Source organism: Schistosoma mansoni, chromosome W (genome assembly GCF_000237925.1).
Source record: "Schistosoma mansoni strain Puerto Rico chromosome W, complete genome".
Classification (NCBI taxonomy): domain Eukaryota; kingdom Metazoa; phylum Platyhelminthes; class Trematoda; order Strigeidida; family Schistosomatidae; genus Schistosoma; species Schistosoma mansoni.
This window is the reverse complement of record NC_031502.1, coordinates 25,932,931-25,954,934: the sequence shown is the minus strand read 5'-3', so window position 1 is coordinate 25,954,934 and position 22,004 is coordinate 25,932,931. Positions and strand designations below refer to the sequence as shown.

The 22,004-nt window shown below is 34.8% G+C and overlaps 1 protein-coding gene across 1 annotated transcript in view; it reads left to right on the top strand.

Annotated features, from left to right (window-relative positions):
- The window catches only part of Smp_165850 (long-chain-fatty-acid--CoA ligase), a gene marked incomplete at both ends in the record, with an annotated part of 47,973 nt that extends 26,629 nt beyond the window's left edge, over positions 1-21,344 (top strand). Inside the window, 5 exons of the mRNA XM_018789143.1 lie at positions 5,277-5,494; positions 12,341-12,491; positions 15,428-15,592; positions 16,667-16,783; positions 20,883-21,344. Coding sequence (XP_018654615.1) covers positions 5,277-5,494; positions 12,341-12,491; positions 15,428-15,592; positions 16,667-16,783; positions 20,883-21,344 — 1,113 coding nt within the window. The remainder of the gene's footprint in view (positions 1-5,276; positions 5,495-12,340; positions 12,492-15,427; positions 15,593-16,666; positions 16,784-20,882) is intronic.
- Between the last annotated feature and the right edge of the window lie 660 nt (positions 21,345-22,004).

Genomic DNA, 22,004 nt, shown 5'->3' with positions numbered 1-22,004 from the left:
CTGAATGTGAGGGTGAAGGAAACACAAACAATGTTTGAAACATATTCCTAATCCTTCAGATGATGTAAGGGAAATTGGAGATCAAATCAGCGATAGCATTACACTGGATAGAATCAGGTCATACAATTGATTTCGATGGCACAAGAATCCTTCAAAAAGCGTTTAATTCTTACAAGGAGAGACAAACAGCTGAAGCCCTATACATTTGGGCTAACCCAAACAATATTAATAGGAGGGATGGAATACAATTAGCAGTGCCATGGCAGCTAATCATTAATAAGTAACAACCTGAACTCCTTAATGTTTTTATCGAATTCGTATTATCTAAAATGACAACAATTTACACTTAATGATTCTAATCTGTTGTCTTATCGGAATTTGTTAAAGAATTCATTGGAACATTAAAAATGACACATACATACAGTCAAAAATTACGCTCTTCAAATTTCACCTTTATATTTTATTTTTATTTTGTTTAATTATCTTCATGTTATACATACTGTGACAGATATGATTCATATCATATATATTACAAATTGTATGTTTTTCCTTATAAATTCACTGATAAGAGACAATATATAATGTGAATGTAATTTTCTCCTCTCACCTCTTACGTTTTTTCTATACATTATGTTATATGAACACTCATCACTTCACATCACACACCTTTTTGCACACTAATACACATACCTAGTTTAGACTTATTGTTAACGTTGATTGGATGACCTATTCAGTGTATAATGAACTCGGAGAACCATGTACCTATTTATATTCGATAATTTTGATGTTTGATTATAATTCCTTGAAAAAGCTTGGACCAGATTGCCAGGCGAAACGTTGGATTTACTACAAATTCATTCGCTGAGATTTTACAAATATATTATTCCTATTTAACAATAAAATTAGTTTATTTCAAATTGAAGGAATGACATAAGTGCAGTGCACACTGAAAAAGGGAATCGATCAACCGTTTTTTTTTCATATAAAAGTCGTATATGTATTTGTAATTATCAAGTGCATCTATAGCATAAACCTAAATAATTGTAAATTGTTATGATCTCACAAAAGTATAATTTACGTAGTAAGTTATTATTATTATTATTATTATTATTATCATTATTATTATTATTATTATTATTATTATTATCATCATTATTATTAATACAGGCATACCCAAAGGGGTGAAAATCACACATCAGTGTGTTGTAAAGACTATTCAAAGTTTATTTCAACGGCTTGAAGGAGATGTGAGTGTAAAACATTAAGAATGTATTTATTCATTCTTCTTTTTTAAATTAAATAAATGGGGAAAAGCTTTTGTTTAAATGATTTTCTTTTCCTGTATGAATGTAATTATCAAATGACTGTTGATCATATGCTTAAATATTTTTCTCATTATCTCTATTCTCCTTCTTTCCCTGCACATTGTTGGTTCAACAATAGCAAGTCAAAAAATAACTAATTAGTTTGATACAATACACCAGCTTATTTATATAGTATACAGTTCATCCATGAATATGGTTACTCAGTTTACTCTACTGAATTATATTGAATAAAAGTGATGTTGACCCTTTGGCCGAGACAATCTTTAAGAATTAGACACCAACTTTTTATTTAGAAATCGAGCAGAAAATAAATATATGTTACCGTCGAATAGTTGACTCAAAAGAGAATCAATTTCATCATGTCATTTTCTGTTTTAGAACATGCTATCACTTTCCCAAAACACGAGAAAGCGATAGTTTATTAGAACGACCGTATTAAACTCTGAAAGTGAATCATTCTCACTTAGTTGATTGTAATGGTTACGGAAAAAAGGAAAGAAGTCGAATCACAGTACATCAGGAGCAGCTAAACAACTACTACAGAACAACCAATGATTATTGCAAAATCATCAAACGAACTGACGTCTCTGTTTATTTATTCTAGTTCTCTGTAAATGTTACTGAATAATCAACTCGTTTTGCAAAATCGACTCTATGTTAAACAGTCATCTTCTCTAGTAGTCACTTAATGATTCCTTTTTATACCTTACCTTGCACTATCATGCTTTTATAAAATTATAATGCTTGGTATTTTGTTCATTTACAGATCTTTAATAATACTGCTTCACATCTGTCTTATTTACCTTTGGCTCATATAATGGAACAAATGATTTCTGTAAGTTAGTAGAGCTTGAAACTGTAATCTTTTTTCTGTACGGATGCGTGATATGTACGGTAGCGAAATATTTTTTGCCTTACCGTACAATTTCACGTCCAATGGAGAATCTGTTTAGTTTTCTGATCATTTGCATAGGGAAGCAACGTTGAGCCAAGAACTGATTAACAAATTATTTTCATGTCATATAAAAAAATTATTTGGTCGTTTCACAAGTTTCGCATTTAGATTGAAGACATTTGGAAGAACATTGTAGATGTTTATTTGTTGTGACCATAATAGAGACAAACATAAACATTTTAGGACCTAGTGCAAGGCGTCTTTTGTTCATGTTACAACACACATCAGCTCACTGAGATAGTCAAGGCTTGAAAGAATGTAAATATTGATACCGACAATCGAAAGGGAACAAATGAATCATAGAAGACATTAATAGACGTTATTCCTATTTTTAAAGTAATTTCAATGTGCTTAAATGTCCGTTGAATATTTGGAATTAGTCTACGTAAATCTCTGGTACTAGTGTGGTTATCGTTTCAACAGAATTTACCACAGATGATGTTGAATTCCATTCTTCACAATTTGACAATCGGAAACTAATTTGAAATATCATCCAACCCCATAGAAGTCAGTATATGGGGTGAAAGCTTTTCTTATGTGGCTAAGTATTGTGTTTTCAAGGTTTCAGTGGAGCATGATCAGCACCACTTACGTAGCAATCTACAGATTCTGAGTCACTAAGGTCATAGCACCTTCCATATTCACTTTAAATATCTAAAACCGAACACATTTACCATCTTTGTGTTCTCATTGAATTCTTAGGTCACTAAACTTTGACTGACGTTATACACAATCACTGCATGAACTATCTTTCGGATATTAGTTTATATTCCAATTTTGCCTTCAGAAGTTATACTTTTCAGCTCGTTGGAAAGAACGTTTTGGTACCCACCAAGGCACTAATCAATCCTTCTTTGAGTGAAGACTTACGTCCAGACAAAACTGATACAGTATATATTTTATGTTTTGTCAAAGTTACTGCACGACCTATTTTGTGATTTCTTCCCATAGATTCTCCAATCCAACTATCTGTTTCTACAACATATTCCAAGTGGCTTTTATGATCACTTTTTCCTGAATTCACTTTAAACGGTCATTGTGAAAGTTTAGCAATTTTACAACTTTGTGTATATTGATTCATGGAAGATAGTTTTATCATTTGTCTACGTAGTCTTTATAGATAGTTTGCATGACTTTTTGGTTAGATAGGTCACACATCGTTTATAATTCCACCAGTTAATTGGAAGCCAAACAACGTTAACAGACGTAACCTTGGAAAGGCTTCTTCTAGCTCTCCTTGTAAGTGTTTGCTGTGGTTGGACAGAATACTGGAGTCTTAGAATACTGTGCCTATCCATTCATTCCGAAACTGAACTCAGTTGAGAACGATTGTATTGAGAACAGTTTATTACTCAAGGGCCGAAATTGTAATCGGATACAATATGAATGTTCGCAATTCACAGTCACCGAATAGCAAAGTCTGTTCAATTGCGATAATGTAATAAAAAGACGAAGATTATCAGAGCCATGTGATATATTAGCGCGATACATTTCGAACAATCTGACCACATATATACTTGTTAAAAACATTTATATATAAAAATAAAAGGTTGACTAGACTAGAAATGAAGGGTAAGAAGTGACAAGGATAATAAAGAAAGAATGTGAATACAATTTGAAACCTCATCACTCTGGATAATAAGCTAATATTACCAGGGTAGGTTTAAGGAGAGAACAAACTGTTTTTGAATACATAAAGGGGGTTTGAATTTTCGTATGGCTAAGGCTTCAATAAACCTTAGTATACGCCCTTTTACACTTTTATACAACACCACAAAAGCCGAGTTAAGATAAATCCTATGACCTATTTCAATTATGTGTTTGGCAATAGATGTTGGAGGAGGATAAACACCCAAGTATATGTGTGATCAGATTGTTAGAAATGTATTGGGCTAATATATCCCATATTACTGATATTCTTCGTCTTTTTATTACACTATCGAAACTTACCAAAGAGACTAATTGCTTTAAACGCCTGTTAAGTTAGTTCAACAGTAAAGGTTCGTGATACCTCTGAGCGTATTACTACCCCCTCTGCAACAAATCAGTCACACTCAACCACCCAACGTAATCGCAGCCAAAACTAAACAAGAGTCATGTGCTGATACCTTAAATCTTACTACTCTTATCATTCATGATCAGTTAAAGATTTGGGCTGTTTTGGTAGACACAGACCACTTGGTTCAAACTCGCATTATGATAGTGATCAGCAATTGAAAACATATCTGATATATCTCAAATTGGCCGCAGTAACGTAAATGGATTCACTGTCTATTTTCTAGATTCTAAGTTTCATTATTATTTCGTGCTTAATTTATCCCCCAGACTATATTCCCTATCTTCGATCTTCTTTACTACCACTTTTCCAATTTTCAATTTCAACCCATTAAGTGTAGCGGCCTGGGTCAATATACGCCTGTGCCGATTCTTACGTCGTTTATGACCGATTGACTGATAAACGGTTAGAATTACTTTTATATTGTTGTCATCTTATTGCTCTCAAGGTTAAAATGAAATTATGAGTTATTCTAGGTGATGGAAACATAATTTATCGTGTCTGAACCTACTTTTTTGACGCTCGCTGTAAACGTTAATGCCGTAATAAAGTAAAAAAAAAGATGCAACTGGCCAATTCAAAAGTTGAATATTGACTAGATGTGCAAGTCGACTACTTTAATTTATAGTGTTTGCTTTAAAAAATTGAACTTGAAATTGCTAATTAGCTCTTATTTTATTTCTGTCTAGGATATTTGTGACAGCTTCCCAGAATATTTTTGATTCATAACACTAGTATATACCAATAATGATTGTTAAAGCTGAGATTAATTTTGAATCACACCATATAATTACTGGTTCACTAATCTATCATCTATCAACTATGAGTGTCGTTTGTTGATAGAATTTCAGTCTGACATACTTTTATTACTTCGGGATCTTTAGACGATCTCTATGTGTCGCTAATGATTGCCACTTTCTTGTTTCTTTTCTACACAAAGCTGTCTACTCTCCTGGTTGGCGCTAGAATCGGTTTTCTAACCAAGAATATTCAAGGATTACTAGCCGATTTACAAGCTGTCAAACCACACTTTTTTTTCACTGTTCCTCGCGTTTTGTCTCGATTGTATTCAGTTGCAATGGAGAAGGTTTCATCTGTTCCTTTACTACTTAGCATATTCAATTATGCAGTTGAATCTAAAGTTGCAGAACAAGAAAAGTAGGTAAATAATTTACACTATCATTACAATTAAACCGCAATCAATTTTTGGTATGCAAGTGATAGATCTAATGCTCTTTTCATCTTATTATTACCGTTCTCCAATCTACTTCTATGCTATCTAAAAATGAAGACTTCTCAGTTGTATATCTGGTATCTTGACAAGCTAGCCAATCGACTGTGTTCTATCTTATATCATTTCTCTTCTTTTACCATTAATAGTAGACTTCTTTATGCTTCACTTGACAGATTGTCTACTAACAAATAGTGCAGTGAATTATCGTGAAATAATTGCCATTTTTCTCGTAAAAAGTTATATATTATCTCTAGATTGGTTTTATCAGCACAGATTTCGATGTATAATATTAAAACACAGAACAAATGAAAACTGTTGTGAATGTACATGGAAATTTATTAATAATCTGTAATGTCTTGTTCTCTACAGTGATGACTTGTTCCATTTTTTATTAGGATTTTATTCCAAATGTAGCCGGCACATCGTCGTATATTGTACATATCAACATTTATTATCTTGTTTGGTAGTAATCGATATTTCTGTGCGTGCTGACTGTGAAATGTTAGATTTAATCGAAATGCGTTTATTGAAAGTCAAAGTAACTTGTATGGGCCAATGTCGAAGATATCTGACGAGTATACAACGTGTAAGTAACGGCAGTCCTGTTTCATCCTTGTGTAAACTAATCCTTCCTAGCTGAGGATGTTCAACAGCTCACTGTTTTGATCATTTTTCTTTTCAAAGGATTGCTCGTAGCTAGTGGCAGAACTGAGCCAGCTATCCTGAAGTCTGGGAGTGTTTGTTTTAAAGTAGTAGCGGCAACTTATTTAGTATCACTATCTCAATACACTGGCGTTGGCAGCTTGAACATGTGTCACAAATTCCATTTCATCAACTTCCATATCGTGCATTATTTACCTGTTGTAGGACACAGAGAAAAGAGTAGAAATGAGCATATATAACCTAGTGATATGAAAGATAGCGTACGGAACTGGCATATGTTGATTCAACAAGACTTCATATTTTCAGATTGCTTATATCAAGGAATCACACTTCGCATTTTGATCGTGTAAAATCTTTTATCGACTTCAACTAACTAACTAACTAACTATATATATATATATATATATATATATATATATATATATGATTTTTAAAAATTATGAATTTTATCAGAATCGTTTCATTTGTCTGTATGACGTAATATTAAAGATTAAGTGCATCAATGTATTAGTTTTTCATTGAAAGATTTTTTAAAAATATGATTCATTTTTCCAGCGTTCCAATTACCATTATTGTTTTTTTTTTGAAGAATTTATGCATGATTGTTTGTCTTACAACAAGACAATGTTTGGTGAGATAAGCACGCCTGCCTTCTTAATTTCACTGTGAAAGGAAATTCATTTCAGCTGTTTTTGAATTAAATGTGTAGTCTTTACTATAACTATTACGCTTTTTAAAATATGTTATTTGTGTTAGAACACTTTTTGAGAATATAGCACGATATTATTCAATGATTAATTAACTATTGCTTTCAACCACAAGTTAAATACTTCTTAGTACTTGTTAACTGAAATCTGAAAAAAATACTGGAACACCTAGTGATAAAAATTATTTTGCATGTGGTCACTTCATAGTGTACATTAGAAAATAACATGAAGTTAGTATTCTTGTTTCATAATCGGATTAGCTGCTTTCAACTGCTTGCGTACTTATTGTTGTTTCGTCCCTTCTGTAGTCAACAAACACTAGGATAATAAGTATATACCGTTGAAATCTGTAAAGGTTAACCATTTCGTTAACCCGTACACTTTCTTTTACCATTTATTGACCAAGTTTCTGTTTCTAACTAAACAGTTGGATTCATTAGAGCCTTCGTCTTAAAAGTACGATAGACCCAAATGGGAACCGTTACTGCTTAGCCAAATTCATATTATTCGGTGAGTATTTAGAATGACTGAATAAAATTCAGCAACTACTTACTCATTAGATAGTAAAATAAAATTGCTCGCTACCGTTTGTTCTCATAGAGAGTAGAACAGTGAACTATTCATTTGAATTTCAAATGCTGAAACTGACTATCAACAAGACTTCTTCAGAGCTTCAGTCAATTTCACTTACCTGCATTACACAATCTTCTAATAAGATCAATTCAATCTTCTGTTCTGTTGCAGTTTGTATAGTTTGGAAATGGTTTTTCTCCATTGATTATAATCTGTAAAGAAGATATTCTTAAACTATAAAGCACTATTTAACTCCTAACCTTGACCTACAACTCCTCTGATGGCATCAGGTGCCGACTAGGGAGTTCCAACCAACTCTGCCCTAGGCTCTCTTTTCCAGTTGCTGTTAAGTGCTTTTCATGATCTTGATACCTGCCTCCGATCTCCGTTGCCATACATTCTATGGTTTGCCCCTATCTAATTGAAATCACGGGTGCTAGTAGTTAGTAGAGAATTTTTTCTGAATATAATTTACCATCCATTCTGGTTATGAAACATCACTGACAACAATAAAGTTTCACTACTCAGATATTATCTGCATTAAAATGTCGTCATATAACGTCTATTTTTCGTATTCTCATAATTATTTAAAGTTACATATACTCAAGGAATGGCAAGTTTATTATTAGATATAGTAAACGTCGGTGATATGAATCTTCTTTGAATATGGGAGATTTTAATTTCTTATTTATCGGGATATCTTGATTTTTGTATGCAACAGACTAAGTTCTCATATGTTTACTCTAATTGGGTTCCAAATAGTTGTGTGTATTGATACCCCATCACCTCATTCTCAGTAGTTATCACGGGATACAGACTTGTGACATTTAATTTGGAAAGTAAGTGCTTCAGCATGTAGCCACCTCTTTTTGCATTACAATAACTGTGGTTTATTGACTTGCATATTGGTAGACGACAAGAGTTGAAATAGATTTTATTTTTATTCTGGTGGAGAAGTGACGTGTTTGCACTGAGTGAGTGAAAATAAAGGTTATGTAGCTACGTTACAAGTCTTTACGCGCATAAATAGTATCAGTAATTTTCTTGGTAATTTAAGTGGTTTATCGTCTTTTTTTTAATACACTGTAAATTGTTTTTCCAGGATTCAGTCCTTTACAATGAGATGAATTTGAAATAATTATGTAAAATGATGATGTAGAATTTAATAACAATAGGTTTTCAATTGAACGTGAACTATTTCATAATTGTTAGGTAAATTTTCTTCTAACAGATTTTTTATCACGAGGCAATTGAATTTTTCTCAGAACTAATACCAATAGTTTATAGTCCTCTGAGTTATTGGGATCGTGTCCTTCAGTGCATTTTAGAACATATAGTTAATATGATCAGTTCCGATAAAACTAAGCAAATGAGTACCAAGTTCATTTAACTTACAGTATTAATAGAAAACTTTTTACTAGAAATTTTTAAATAAGCAAAATATATTGCGTTTAAGCATCATCATCATCATACGAAATCATATGTAGTCGAAACGACTATGTTATTCTCATGTTGATGAAAAACGTGCTTGAAATGAAGAATTCACATATTGAGATCTTTTATCTAGTTCAATGTTTGTTTAATTGTAATATCTATCATGTTATTGTGGCTGTCGTTATTGAAGTGAATGAAAAACAACCTAGACCTTGGAAAATGAAAGTTTTGTGACCTTCAAAAGGACGACTTATATTGAGTTTCACAAGTACACATATATCTTCGTTCTTTCTTAAATGTACTTTCATTACGTTCTAAATACTTCAACAATTCTATTAGTTGCTTAAAATTAAGTAAGAAAATCGTTGAAGATCATTTCTGATAGGTTTTTTACTTTAGGTCTACTTACAAAGCAATCTAATTTCATGAAATTCAATTAGGTAAGCAAATAAAACCTCAAAAAAAATTTCGATTACGATTTGACTACTCGCTAGTAGAAAAGGATCAATTTGGTCTGGAATATCAACAAAGAAGAAAGTTGACATTTTACAACTCAGCCTAATACATCCAACAAATAATTAAATTTAAGATTATCTAAATCCATTTTAAGTGTTATCTCATTTGACTTCATATCTAAACTTGACGTAAAATATAGCAACTTGATTCAGTTGAGTTTATTTTTATGCAGATGATTAGATAACTATGTAAGGTCTACTACACGGTACGAAAGTACAATGTTTCTACATTTAAATACAGAACCGTTTCTATATAATGGATACTGTCAGGGTAAGGGGTAAAGTTTCATGAACAAATTTTCAACTTCCATAAATTGAAATGAAGGTGATGGTTGACTGAGTTTTTTAAAACTGTAGAGACTAATAAAAATACAGCCGATATTCTTAAGTTGTCAATAAATTGTTTTCATTTCAGTCTGTTCTCGTAACCTATCAACTAAACCCGAAAAATAAATAGCGAGACTGAACAGTTAGCATAATTCAAGACTCAGAAATCTCTAATTCATTAGAAAATAATATTAATGTTTACAGAGAAAAATTAGTCAGAGCTGATTAAATGAAAGTAACAGATCACCAATAATCTCTTAAGTTACAAAACTTGTTCAGTTTATCTCTGAATTGTCAGTTGATATAACGTTATAAGTAGATGATATTATTTAGAGCAATATTACCTTGTATTACTTCGTGTGAACTGTATTCACTATGTGCTTTCACAGTAACTCTGTGCATTTCTGACTATATGTGGCATTACAGAATGTATGTACAAATTAAAATATAAACAGTGGTATTTTGGTCCAATGACGATGCGATTTCAGAACTTAAGATGTTTTTGGGGATCTAGTAAATCTCCATTCCATCAGTCTTTCGTGTTCTTTCTTTGGGTCGTGGTAATTGCAGTAGTTTCCGTTTCATAGCATAAACAGTAAGATTGAGCAGTTAGAATGGTTCCTGATTGTCAGGTTTGAACAGTAAGACTGAGGATCCATCCAGACATAACAGTGACGACTGCCTACATATAACAGTTAGCGATCCCGATGTAATATTGTCGACCACTCAGCTACAACATCACTCTTATTTGAAACTTTTACAAACCCAACTAGCAAAAGACAAAAAATAATATTTTTGGAACGAATATTTTCTGATAGTTTAACTATACACAAATTTCACCATTAGATTATTTTCCTTGATGAGTGATATTACCTCGTTCAGAAGTGAATGGACTACTGAGTATAATCAACACAAGATTGAAAGACCAGCATTGTACTGCTTTTTAACGCGCTTTAGGGCACTTCTGTGAGCTACTGTCGAAACCAAACCTGGGTAAAGAAAAAAAGGTTGGCCTTAAAGTTAACAACCACACCTAGCACAGTGTAAACTCCGCCACAGAACTGCTAACCAGAAAACGCCGGTCAAACTATTTTAAGAGTTGAACGGTCTTCTTATAAAAAAGTTATGATACATGATAAGAGCCCGGTATCTTTAAAAGCCACGATTCAGACGCCTCTCTTGGGATTGTTAGCAACAATTACAGGTAAGTAGAGAGTCCGCACAATATGTGAGACAAGGATGGTCATTCAAATAGCCAGAGAAATGAGAAGATACGATTTGGTTCTCCTTGGAGTAAATAAGATCTATTGGACACAAGCTAGAAAGAAAAGACGAGCTTGTATTTTGATCATGAAGAAGAAAATCCCCCACAAATGCAAGATGTTTCAGTAATGCTGTCCAAATAAGCATAAATAACACTTGTTAGATGAGATATTCATGGCCACAGGATCATCACAGAACACCTTTTCAATTCGAAATTCTGTCATAATAGAAAAGATTTCCGTTGTTTTGGGATATTCAGTTTACTTATGTTAATGATTTCACTATGAAATATACACTGCTGAGAATACGTTTATAGCTACGCTTTGAAGCTGAGAACTGTATATAAGATATGAGTACCTAGACTAAAATTAGTGCATTTTACTCATAACTTATGTTTATGTCTGAAATTGAATCCTCATCAATGTACATATTGTTGTTGTCGAAGCGAGTTCCAAATTACAATAAATTCTGGATTCCTGAGTATTTAATTTTACCACGAATAATATTTATTTGCTGGCTCTTTTTTATGTGACCTACACCTTAAGTCACTATAAAACTTTATTGTTGATCAAACTTTGCATCGTATGGAACGAGCTGTATTTTACAGAGATGTACTCCTAATGGTCGTCAAAGGCTTTTACAAGTTTCTCAAAGGGTTAAATAGCAAGATAGAATTATTGATTGAAACTGAGATTTAGATTCACAAGGTGCGTTATTTGAAGGAAACTTATGAGAATACTGGATTACTTATGTTGTTCAGTTTTAACGTCAAACTATTTATATTCCCTTTTTTTTCTCTAACCGCATCTCAACATGCTTATTCTTTCTGCTATGAATCTTGTTACCACCTATACGGAATATGTTTTGACAGTTTTATCTTGTTGTACTAATGGAGTGTGGCAACTTAAACTGATGTACACATGCACTAGGTTCTTCATTGAGTTTGATTGATATTTTTACACCCAATTTTATAGGTCTATCTCATGATTTACTTCTTTTGACATCAGTTTTTGTAGATACAGTTGACGCTGATATCTCCAGTTTAAGATGTGATTATTTAAAATTAATGGTTCCCAAGGTGATAACTTTAATTTACAAAAATAATATTACGGAACTAGATTTATTGTTTTATTCAATCTGTTAGTTAACGTTTTTGGTATGTATAATCAAAATCTCAGAAAACAAATAAATCTTCATAAAAGTATTATTAAACGGATATATTTAATTCGTAGTTTAGTAATTATTGAAACTAGTTTTATTATCATTATCGTCTTTATTATTACTTCAGAAATATATACGACAATTCAAGTATTTGGGATTTTATATTCTTCAATAAAATTAGACAAACTTTGGGTGGTCGTGTCAAAGTAATAGTTTCTGGTAGTGCACCCGTTGCAAATGAAATTTTACGTTTTACACGGGGAGTTTTTGGCTGTCCAGTGAGTAGATGTTTGTTTTGATCTGATATATATATGCAGAATGTTTTTTAACAGCTGAACATCCATGAACCTGGGGCTATTCAATAATGCTTCTTGGGATCGGCGTTGTTTTCTTATAATTCGTTCTGTGGCATTAAGTTATTCAACAGCTAGAATTAAACAGATTTATCATTCAAATAAAAAGAACAGGCAATCAAATAAAACTAATCTTCTGTGCATGCGATGTAGGTCGCTATTATATTTCAGCTCCACAAAAGTACCCCAATTTGACTGACTCAGAATGATTCTTGATAAAATTAGTTGTCATAACTGTCACTTTTATGTAAGATATATAGAAGCCACGTAAATAGTAATGTTTTCAGATAGTGTTGCTACGTATACTAACTTCAGAAAGGAATTTACACTGATGAAAACTCTAAGATAAGAAGAGTTGTGAGAGTATATAGTGAAGAGATGGATAGTGGCTAGCAGTGGAATCCAAGACTCACATTTCGCCCTATTCGCTACTCGTTAGCTCAATATACCTGGATCCTAGAGTTGATGTACACTCCAGGACTCGAACCCAGTATAGTTCGCTTCAAACGCCATTGCGTTATGAGACTAATCAATTTCAGTCCTAAACACCAATGAGAAGACTCAAACAACCAATACAAAAGTGAATTGTATACTGAAGAGTTATTGTCTGTGATAGATGTGGTGTGGGCTACTTATATCGACATAAGTAGTATATATCGTGAGTCAGGAATAGAATATCTGGCAGCAGAAGATCGAGGAGGGAAGAACAGAAACAGAAAGCCATTGGTGTGGAAATGCAGGAACAATGAAGCCTGGAACGGTTAATGAACATTTTGAAAATGAATTATTAGAGTATGGTTTTTCTATTTTATCAAGCAACTTTGTAATATTTGCTAAATAGACAATCGGTTGTCCTCATCTGTGTTCTCATTCGCTCCATTTTGTGTCGTTGCCTTCACTAAGGATGAAGATCCCATGGCCGAAGGAATTTGAAGACGGAAATTTGTTGAGCTTCCTGAAGGAGTTTGAAGCTGTAGCCGAGCTGGTGGGGGTGAAGGAGCCAAGGCGGTGGTGGTGCTGGGGACACTGCTTAGGGGCAGGGAGAAGGCTATATATGACAGCTTGGACGATGCTAGCGGTGGGACGACACGGGAGGCAGTCACAGAACGGTTGATCGTGGAGTTCGACAGCCCAGTGGATAGGGAACAAGAACTGCAGAGGTTCCAAATGGCGAAGTTGCCGATCGATGGTGGCCAACTGGTGCTGGTCGTAGAGCTTACCAGGTTGTCGCGCCGCGCGCCGCCGAATCTGAATTTGGAGTCGGAGCCACAGTTGTTTGCGTCGCAGTTTGTCGAGAGCGTGCCTGTTGCCGTTTCCCAGCAGCTAAGATCGGTGGACGCCACGCAAACTGTGTATATCAGTGAGCTTGCGAAGGTGACGCGATAGTTGATAACACGAACATTAGCTCCGGTCGCGTGCGGAAGTTAGGAGATATATAGTATTTAGAAAAAGATTTAGGAGCTGCAGCATGAGATTGCGGCATTGCGAGTGAATCGTAAAGGGAATAATAAGTGTTACGCTTGTGGCGGCATAGGACACTGGAAGATAAACTGTCCAACAAGGCGAAAACGGAGATATTTTAGATGTTATAGCTCATGTTCAGTGTACCCTAGGAATCTGGGGGTTGGCGCACTAGTAGATAGAGTGGCAGTCTACACAAAAGTGAACATAAATGAACGAGATTTATTGTGTCTGATCGACACAGGGGCAGCAGTATCGTCAATGTAAAATTACTAAATCTCTGATAACGATCATATGCTCACTAGTGACTGGCTGCATGACGTAATACCTGGAGTTCTAGTCAGGAGTCGTGACCATTGGAGCTATTCCATGTCAGGTAGAGACAGGTACCTACCTCAGTACAATGGAAGTTGGTCGCGCAATTCTGTAGATTGTTTGAGGTTAGACATTAACACCGTTGGATGCCGGCTCAGTGGTCTAACGGTTAATTGCTCTGGCGCGAGACTGGTAGGTCCTCGGTTCGAATCTGGCGAGGCGGGGGCGTGGATGCGCACTGCTGAGGAGTCCGACAATAGGACGAAACGGCCGTCCAGTGCTCTCAGGTTTTCCATGGTGGTCTAGCTTCAATTGACTCATGATCTTAACTATATAAGATAGATAGTTGTGGACATATATATATATATATATATATATATATATATATATATATATATATATATATACATAACGCTAACCAAGCCCAGATACTCTGTTGAGATGAATGTGTGCACTGAAAATGTGACAAAGTGGCGAATAAATATATATTATTCAATAATACAATGGGTAACTCCCACAGTGAATCGATACACAGTCGTAATTCATGCCTAGTATTGGGTTTAGGTACTACTATTTGGTTTATGAAAGCTAATTTTTTGAAAATAACCATTTGACTGGTCTTCCCGGTCTCCTACGTTGCCCGGAAATTCCATGTACCTATAAAAAGTGTTGTTCCGCTTGTTAAAAGGGGCATCGGCCTCGTGACTTCTGAAAAATCTCGGCTTTCATCCTGAGGCGTCATCATTCTTTCCTCAATTCCCAGGGCAGAGTTTAAATTGTTTATTCTGGTTTGCGTTTCTTAGCAAAGTTGTTTTCTAAAGAATGGGGTTTCCGACTCCACGCCCAAACCTCCTCCTTTACAGAGGTTTGGGACCGGTATTAGCCCTAGAAGAGCTACAGGCGGAGTTATTTCGATACGTCACAATGATTATATCTACAAAGTCACGGTTTATTTACGCAATAAAACATCCGAAAATGAAACATTGCATAGCTAATAGGTTTCACCTCTACTGTATACATCCTTTTTGTTTGCAACGTATTCCAATTTTTATATAATATCTTTTTTAAAATACCATTTTTATTAGGTAATAGTTGGCTATGGTTTTAGTGAATCATGTGGCGTTATTAGTCTTACACTGTTTGGCGATAAAAGCCTGGGTCATGTCGGTGCTCTTATTCCAGGAATTTCAGCCAAACTGGTAGATGTACCGTATATGGGTATCAGCGTTGAGAAAATGAAAATGGGTGAAGTAAGTATTTTTATCTATAAATTGATCGGTGGATCAGTGGGCTAAACAGAAAATTCCACTCATAATATTTTCAAAATTAGTTCATCTTCATTTGTGTAAAATATGAGAAGCGCATAAATGTATAGAATTAGGTTCCAACCGTTAAAAATCCTTCAACCTGATACTCTTCATAGGTTTACTGCAGATAAATTGCTTCGTAATTGTTAGATTATAGAATGTCTTGTTTTACAGAATGCTGTATGAACATAATATTTGATCTGAAAATAATTACCATCACAAACGGATAGCTGTTAAAAAACCGGAGAGCGTTGTACGCAGGTTTTCATTCGCTAGTGAAGTGTCTCATTAGATCTGTATCTTTCGTCATTATGTGACTAAATTAACCGTATATGTTAATCAACCCAATCTACCCAGTTGGATAAAAAAAGTGTCCGTAGAAGCTTTTCTATATCTAATGCAAATATCCAAATATTTAGGTTTAGCTTGATTCAGCAAATCATTATCCATTTACAACCATCCAAAACTATGGATGGTTTTTTTTCTTTCATTAATCATCAACCCATATGACTAATTCAGATTGATATGCGTGGAGAATGAATGGATTGAGGGATTCAGTTCGCTTGCTGGATATCAGTCTACTGTTTTACTCTATGTTTCAATCATATCTATCCTCAAGGGGTCAGTCAAGTTATAAGGTTTGAAATACATTGCACCCACTTCCATCTGAGAATCAAATTAGTATCACTAGCCCTCACACAAATAGTATGGCTCATCATCGAGTACACATACTTGTACCTAATAAACGAGTGACTAGTTTATGAATAGGTGTGCAACTGTTCTTTTGAGAAAACTAGTGGATTTTCGAATATATTGTATAAGGACGCACTTGTTGTTAGTACTCATGACATCAGCAAGGAATTTACGTTGCATCGGTTGATTGATATCACCAATATCAGTTAGTCAAAAATCGTCGCGTGCTGAAACGCTTACTTATTAAGACTAAATATTAGATGTTGGTTCATTTATAACTTCTATTACTTCTTGATTTCATTTCTTTTCCTATCAATTGCACAGGTATGTGTCAAAGGCCTAAATTGTACTCAGGGGTATTACAGTGATGAAGAAAGCACAAAACAGCTCATTGACAAAGATGGATGGTTGCATACTGGTGATATTGGCACTTGGACGAAAGTATGTTCTCTGACTAATAAGAGGATTTTCAGTCTAGTGGTTTATCCATGTACCCAAGTTAACATTTTTCAACGACCATTAGTTATCCCCAGATTGACCTTATTTTTCCAAAACAGTCAACACTTGTTATTGTCCGGGGGTAAATCAGTTCAGTTGAATAATAACAGCGTACCGATCCTTTATGTTCTTTAAATGAGCTGCAGTTCGCCACAATGTAGTCGTTGCAGTTACTATCCCCATGCATTTTATTAATCAATTAGTAGGAAGCGATACTAATCAGATACCTTAGTAAAAGGTTTTATCGGATCTCTGACCCATAATGGTTTTAATCCCGAACGCACCACATACTCCCTGACATGTTTCGTCCGTCAATATCCACGAGCAAGTAGGCTTTACTTATGACCTTTATACTGTTTGGGACGACCCGATACTGAACCATGTGGCTTGTAAGATTAGAAATTGACTTTTGGTTTCCTATAGACCGGCATCTGTTGATTATTAAACAGAAATATTGTCGTCTTCAAATTTCGCTCCCACCAGTAACATGATAATCATCAGTGGCATAAGTGTAACTTTAATTGACTATTGTTTGAATTTCTTTTCAGTTGCTTTTATTTAACTAGTCAACATAAAACCCGATTCGTTCGACCTACATATACTTAGGTTGGGTCCACCATACTCAAATATTAAACGGAACGATCAATACAGCCCTAGTTGTAACTTAAAGCTTCTTTTAATCACTGGGTTTTAATAACATACACATACCTTCACTTGGAGCATTTTAAACACATTTGATGTAAAGTGACTAACATTCTCATTATATCCAAAATCAACACTTGAACATGACTAAATAAGCGTTTTGTGCGAAACTCGTTTTGGTCTTATTTACATTTTCTTATGACTTTGAAGAAGTTCAAACAAGATTACCGGGCGAAACGTTAAAATTTCAGTGGCACAGATTCTTACAGATAAAATTTACTTAGTTGAGCCTGTTACCTCTTTATACGATAGGCTCCTAAAAATGAACCTCCAACCAGTTTTGACCTGGACTCTTTTATCCGGTTGTTACTACGTGCCATTCGTAGTCTTGATGCCTGCCTCCAATCTCCGATGCCATATATTCTTTAATGTAAATCCTTTATTGATGCCTTACAGATTCCAAGTAAGACCATGCCCTATTGTGCAATCTAAAGGTTACCGTAAAGTCTGTCCCTTACAATTCCGGCTTCTCATGTAAGACATCCATAAATCAAATAATAAAGTAGGCAGGCAATGTAAAAAGGAACGATAGTGTCGATGCGTATCGGATGTATATAAATTCGAGACTAATCAACTTGCCACCTCGGAGAGGAGCATCCTACATATAAAGTACCCGGAGATATCGCTACAGTGCTTGTCTTATTACTTTAATTAGCACTAACCAGAGGAGTTCAAGAGCTAACAAAGCAAAGAGAGTTGAAAAACTATCAAAAATAATCCGAAACATTATGGCATTGAAAATGGATATGGAAGCTCTATTTTCAACAGGTACGCTATAGTGCATTTTTAACGAGATCCTATCGCTAGCATTCTTGAATACACACTTATATGTCCCCAACTGTTTTTGATGGTCTTCTTTACTAAAACCAATGTTTTCTGTGCTCTCCCTGAGTCTTTCCTTAGACCGTTCGCTTTCTGTTCCGTTTCTAATGGTTATAGACGTTGAGTGATGTCGTTCGGAATTGATCTCAATGACATAGATGCATTAACTATTTCCCTTTTCTTAGATCTTGAGTTTTAAGGCTGTGTGATTTTTCCTATTTCTCCGACTTATTGTCTATGCCAAATTTTTGTACTCCTACTGCCATTGTTGCTACTCTTTTCCCTGATAATTTCATCCGAATATCTTCATGTAGCGTGACGAGTTCAACCAATACACATAAGCGTTAGGTTCAAAGTTGATTATGACTGGCTGACTATCTCAGATAACCGTGCTCTCTATGTGGATAATTACTATCATGCATTCGTACTGGCTCTCGTATTGCGTGAAGTTATCTGCAGGCCAAATACATATGATCCAATCAATGGAGAGTCATCTCTTAACCTTAGTGAGTTTCTTATGATTTTGACGTTGTAGGTCTGAAGACATAGCAAAGCACAATTAGTAAATACTGAAACTTTCAGCTTCAGTTTTGAAAGGACAGGAGTCTGGACAGCCTATTCTGGTTCTGGCAATAGGAGTGTCTTAGTCGATTCAACCTTCTTCTTGACCCGTTGACAGATGGGGATTCAACCACGTGTTGAGACCACGAGTTCTACTGGTTGACAGTTCTATGAGATAGTCCGTATTTAGTTGACAGGTAATTAGTTCTGGACTTGCGAACTATTTTAGAATGTCACTATGGAGTTTCTGTTCTCAAAGACAAGGAAAGTAAAGACACGCAAACCTCTCGTCACATGGGACCCTTGAGGCTCCTGAAATAAACTTATTTGCTATTCTTTAAACCTTTTAGAATAGCTCTCTGTGCGTTTAGCCAAGTCCTAATCATCTGTATTCCATACTTCTTATCAGATGTGGAAGTCTTCATAATCCAGTAGTCAACAACTAGAAGAAAAGGGGAATACGAGAGTAGGCAACCTTGTATAATACTAGTCTTCACCGGTAGTGTATCAATCAGCTACCGTCCGTGCATAAATTTCCAATTCAGTTGATCTTAGGAATTCCATAATTTAGTGATGGCCTTCTCGGGTACTCTATAGTGTCCCCGATTCCAAAAGGTTTTTCTATTCGCGTCTTTAAATGCCTTCCCATAATGAAAAATATTGATGTGTAACGATGAGTTTCATTCGATCAACTGTTCAATAATTCTTGACGATGTCGCATTTTAATCTGCATATACTACGTCCCTACGAGAGCCGACTTGGTAAACTCGAAATTGGGCTCCTAATTAGACTTTCATTCGGCTCGGGAACAACCCATTAAAAACTTTGGACGCAACTAACATCAGTGCAGTCCCGCTGTGGTTCTGTCATTTCCTAATATCACCTGTATTTGATACACGGGTCTCTCCGGTCTCATATCAATTTTTCTTCCTCCCAGATCTTTATAAAAAGAAAGTGGGACATCTTTACAGTTGCCTATGTTTCTAACTTCAGTGCTTTAGCTAGTAACTGTCTGGCGTTCTGTAGTTCTTTATTTGTCTAATGAATTTGGTTTCTTCCATTGTTGGTTGGGTTCCAGGTATTAGTTTATATGCAATTCTTCAAACCTTTTACGATAGCTCTCTGTGTGTTTAGGCAAGGGCTAGATGCTTGTATGCAGTACTTCAGTTTTTAACAAGTGAAAACTACAAAGTTAGGAATGTCTTGACATACACGTGACTGGAATCTCTACGTAACGGCTATAAGTTTTGAAGACGTTTACCATATATTGCATGGAAGTGCTCAGTAGTTTTCAAATCTCGGGTAATATTTGCCCCTGCGTCATTTGTTGTCTGAACAACGGGTAGCTCGACATTGTTCGCTGCGCATGTATTTGTACCCTGTTGACCAATATACATCACAATACATTCGGGAACTTTCAGCTGCAAGTACCGAATCCTGACCCATTCAAATAGTTTCTGTGGCTACGAACTATCCCCTCGGTGTTGTATCGCTCTCCATATCTTGATATTCTCGGTGTGTAACAAGATCGATAATAATAGAAGACTAGGAAGGTCATTTGCACATAGAAACAATAAAACTGGTCCGAAAACTACCGTGGGAGATCCCACTAGGAACTTTTTCATCCAGAAAACTTATGGTCAAGTGATACTCTTTGTTGCTTTCGGTCTTTCAGAACATATCAAATTTCTTGTGCTATTAATTTTTGGAATAATCATGTTTTCATCTAAATAATAAAACTACTGCTTGCGAACTACGTTTTTGAGGTCATTTTCCTGCCTGTAGTTTATATCAACAATTTAGCATATTCATTTCCGTATTTATCGTTGTTAATATATCTTTCGGCCATTGACTTCACATTAATCAAATGTTTTCTTGGAAAATTTCAGTTTTTCGTTTTACATTGTTATCTTTTTGTTTACTTACCTGCTTTTTTGTTGGCTTTTCCAAATTCTAGGAAGGTTCTTTAAAAATTGTCGACAGGTGTAAAAACATATTTAAACTCTCACAAGGCGAATATATTGCACCAGAAAGATTGGAAAATATCTATCAACTCAGTCCACTAGTTGAACAAATCTTTGTTGATGGCAATTCATTTTACGATTTTCCAATAGCTGTAGTTGTACCAAATATCAAAGAGTTGACTAAGCGCATACTGTCTAAGGCGAATTTCAATGACTCATTGTTATTGAACGGTAATAAAGGAGAGGCTGAGGCTTCCAAATACAAATTGAATGATTCTAATCCAATAGTCGATACTCCAACGTTATGTTCACAGCCCGCAGCACGTAAAATTGTTGTTTCAGAATTAGAAAATTTAGGAAGGAAAAGAGGACTAAAGGGATTTGAGATAGTAAGATTTTTGCAACAGTTTTTTTTAATGAGATTTTGGTCTTGTGTTTCTAAGCAGTTTCAGTAATAGTCTTATATATCTTGTCCTCGGACTACTTTTTCCATTAATCTGTGATTCTAAGATCTTTTGTTCTCAGTTCCTGAACTAAAATCAAGGCACGGATTATGGTAGCTGTTTTTTGAGGATGAGACTATTCTCGAAAAACCTTCAAATTCAAAATGTTTGGAGAAAAGATGTTAAAGTCGATATTTTATGTGGTAATCTTTCATTCAGATTCAAGTGAGCATAACGCATTCTTTTCCAACTTTTTGTTGGTTTTGAAGCTTTTATGTACGTTCTCTGTCTTCTGGAGCGTTTTTCAAAGAATTACAGAGTACATTCAGCGTCAAATTATTTCACTAGAAACAGTGCTAGCGATTGTAATCTATGTAGATGTTACAGAAGAAAGTTTTGATCGTTTAAAGATTCCCATCATATTAAAAGACTAATATTTGAACGAAGAATATTCTTTTCGATAAATTCTCTTCAGGTTCTACAATTATATATCCAAATTAATAACCCGAAAAAATGGCCAGGTTAAAGGCAAAGTACATAGTTTAATGCATGTAAATTTAGGAATGTCAAATCAAATAGAATAAAATTGTTAATGTTGATATGACTCATATAGAATGTTAACTTGAATCTGTATATATGTTAAGTGAAAATTTAAGATCTGTGATCAGAATA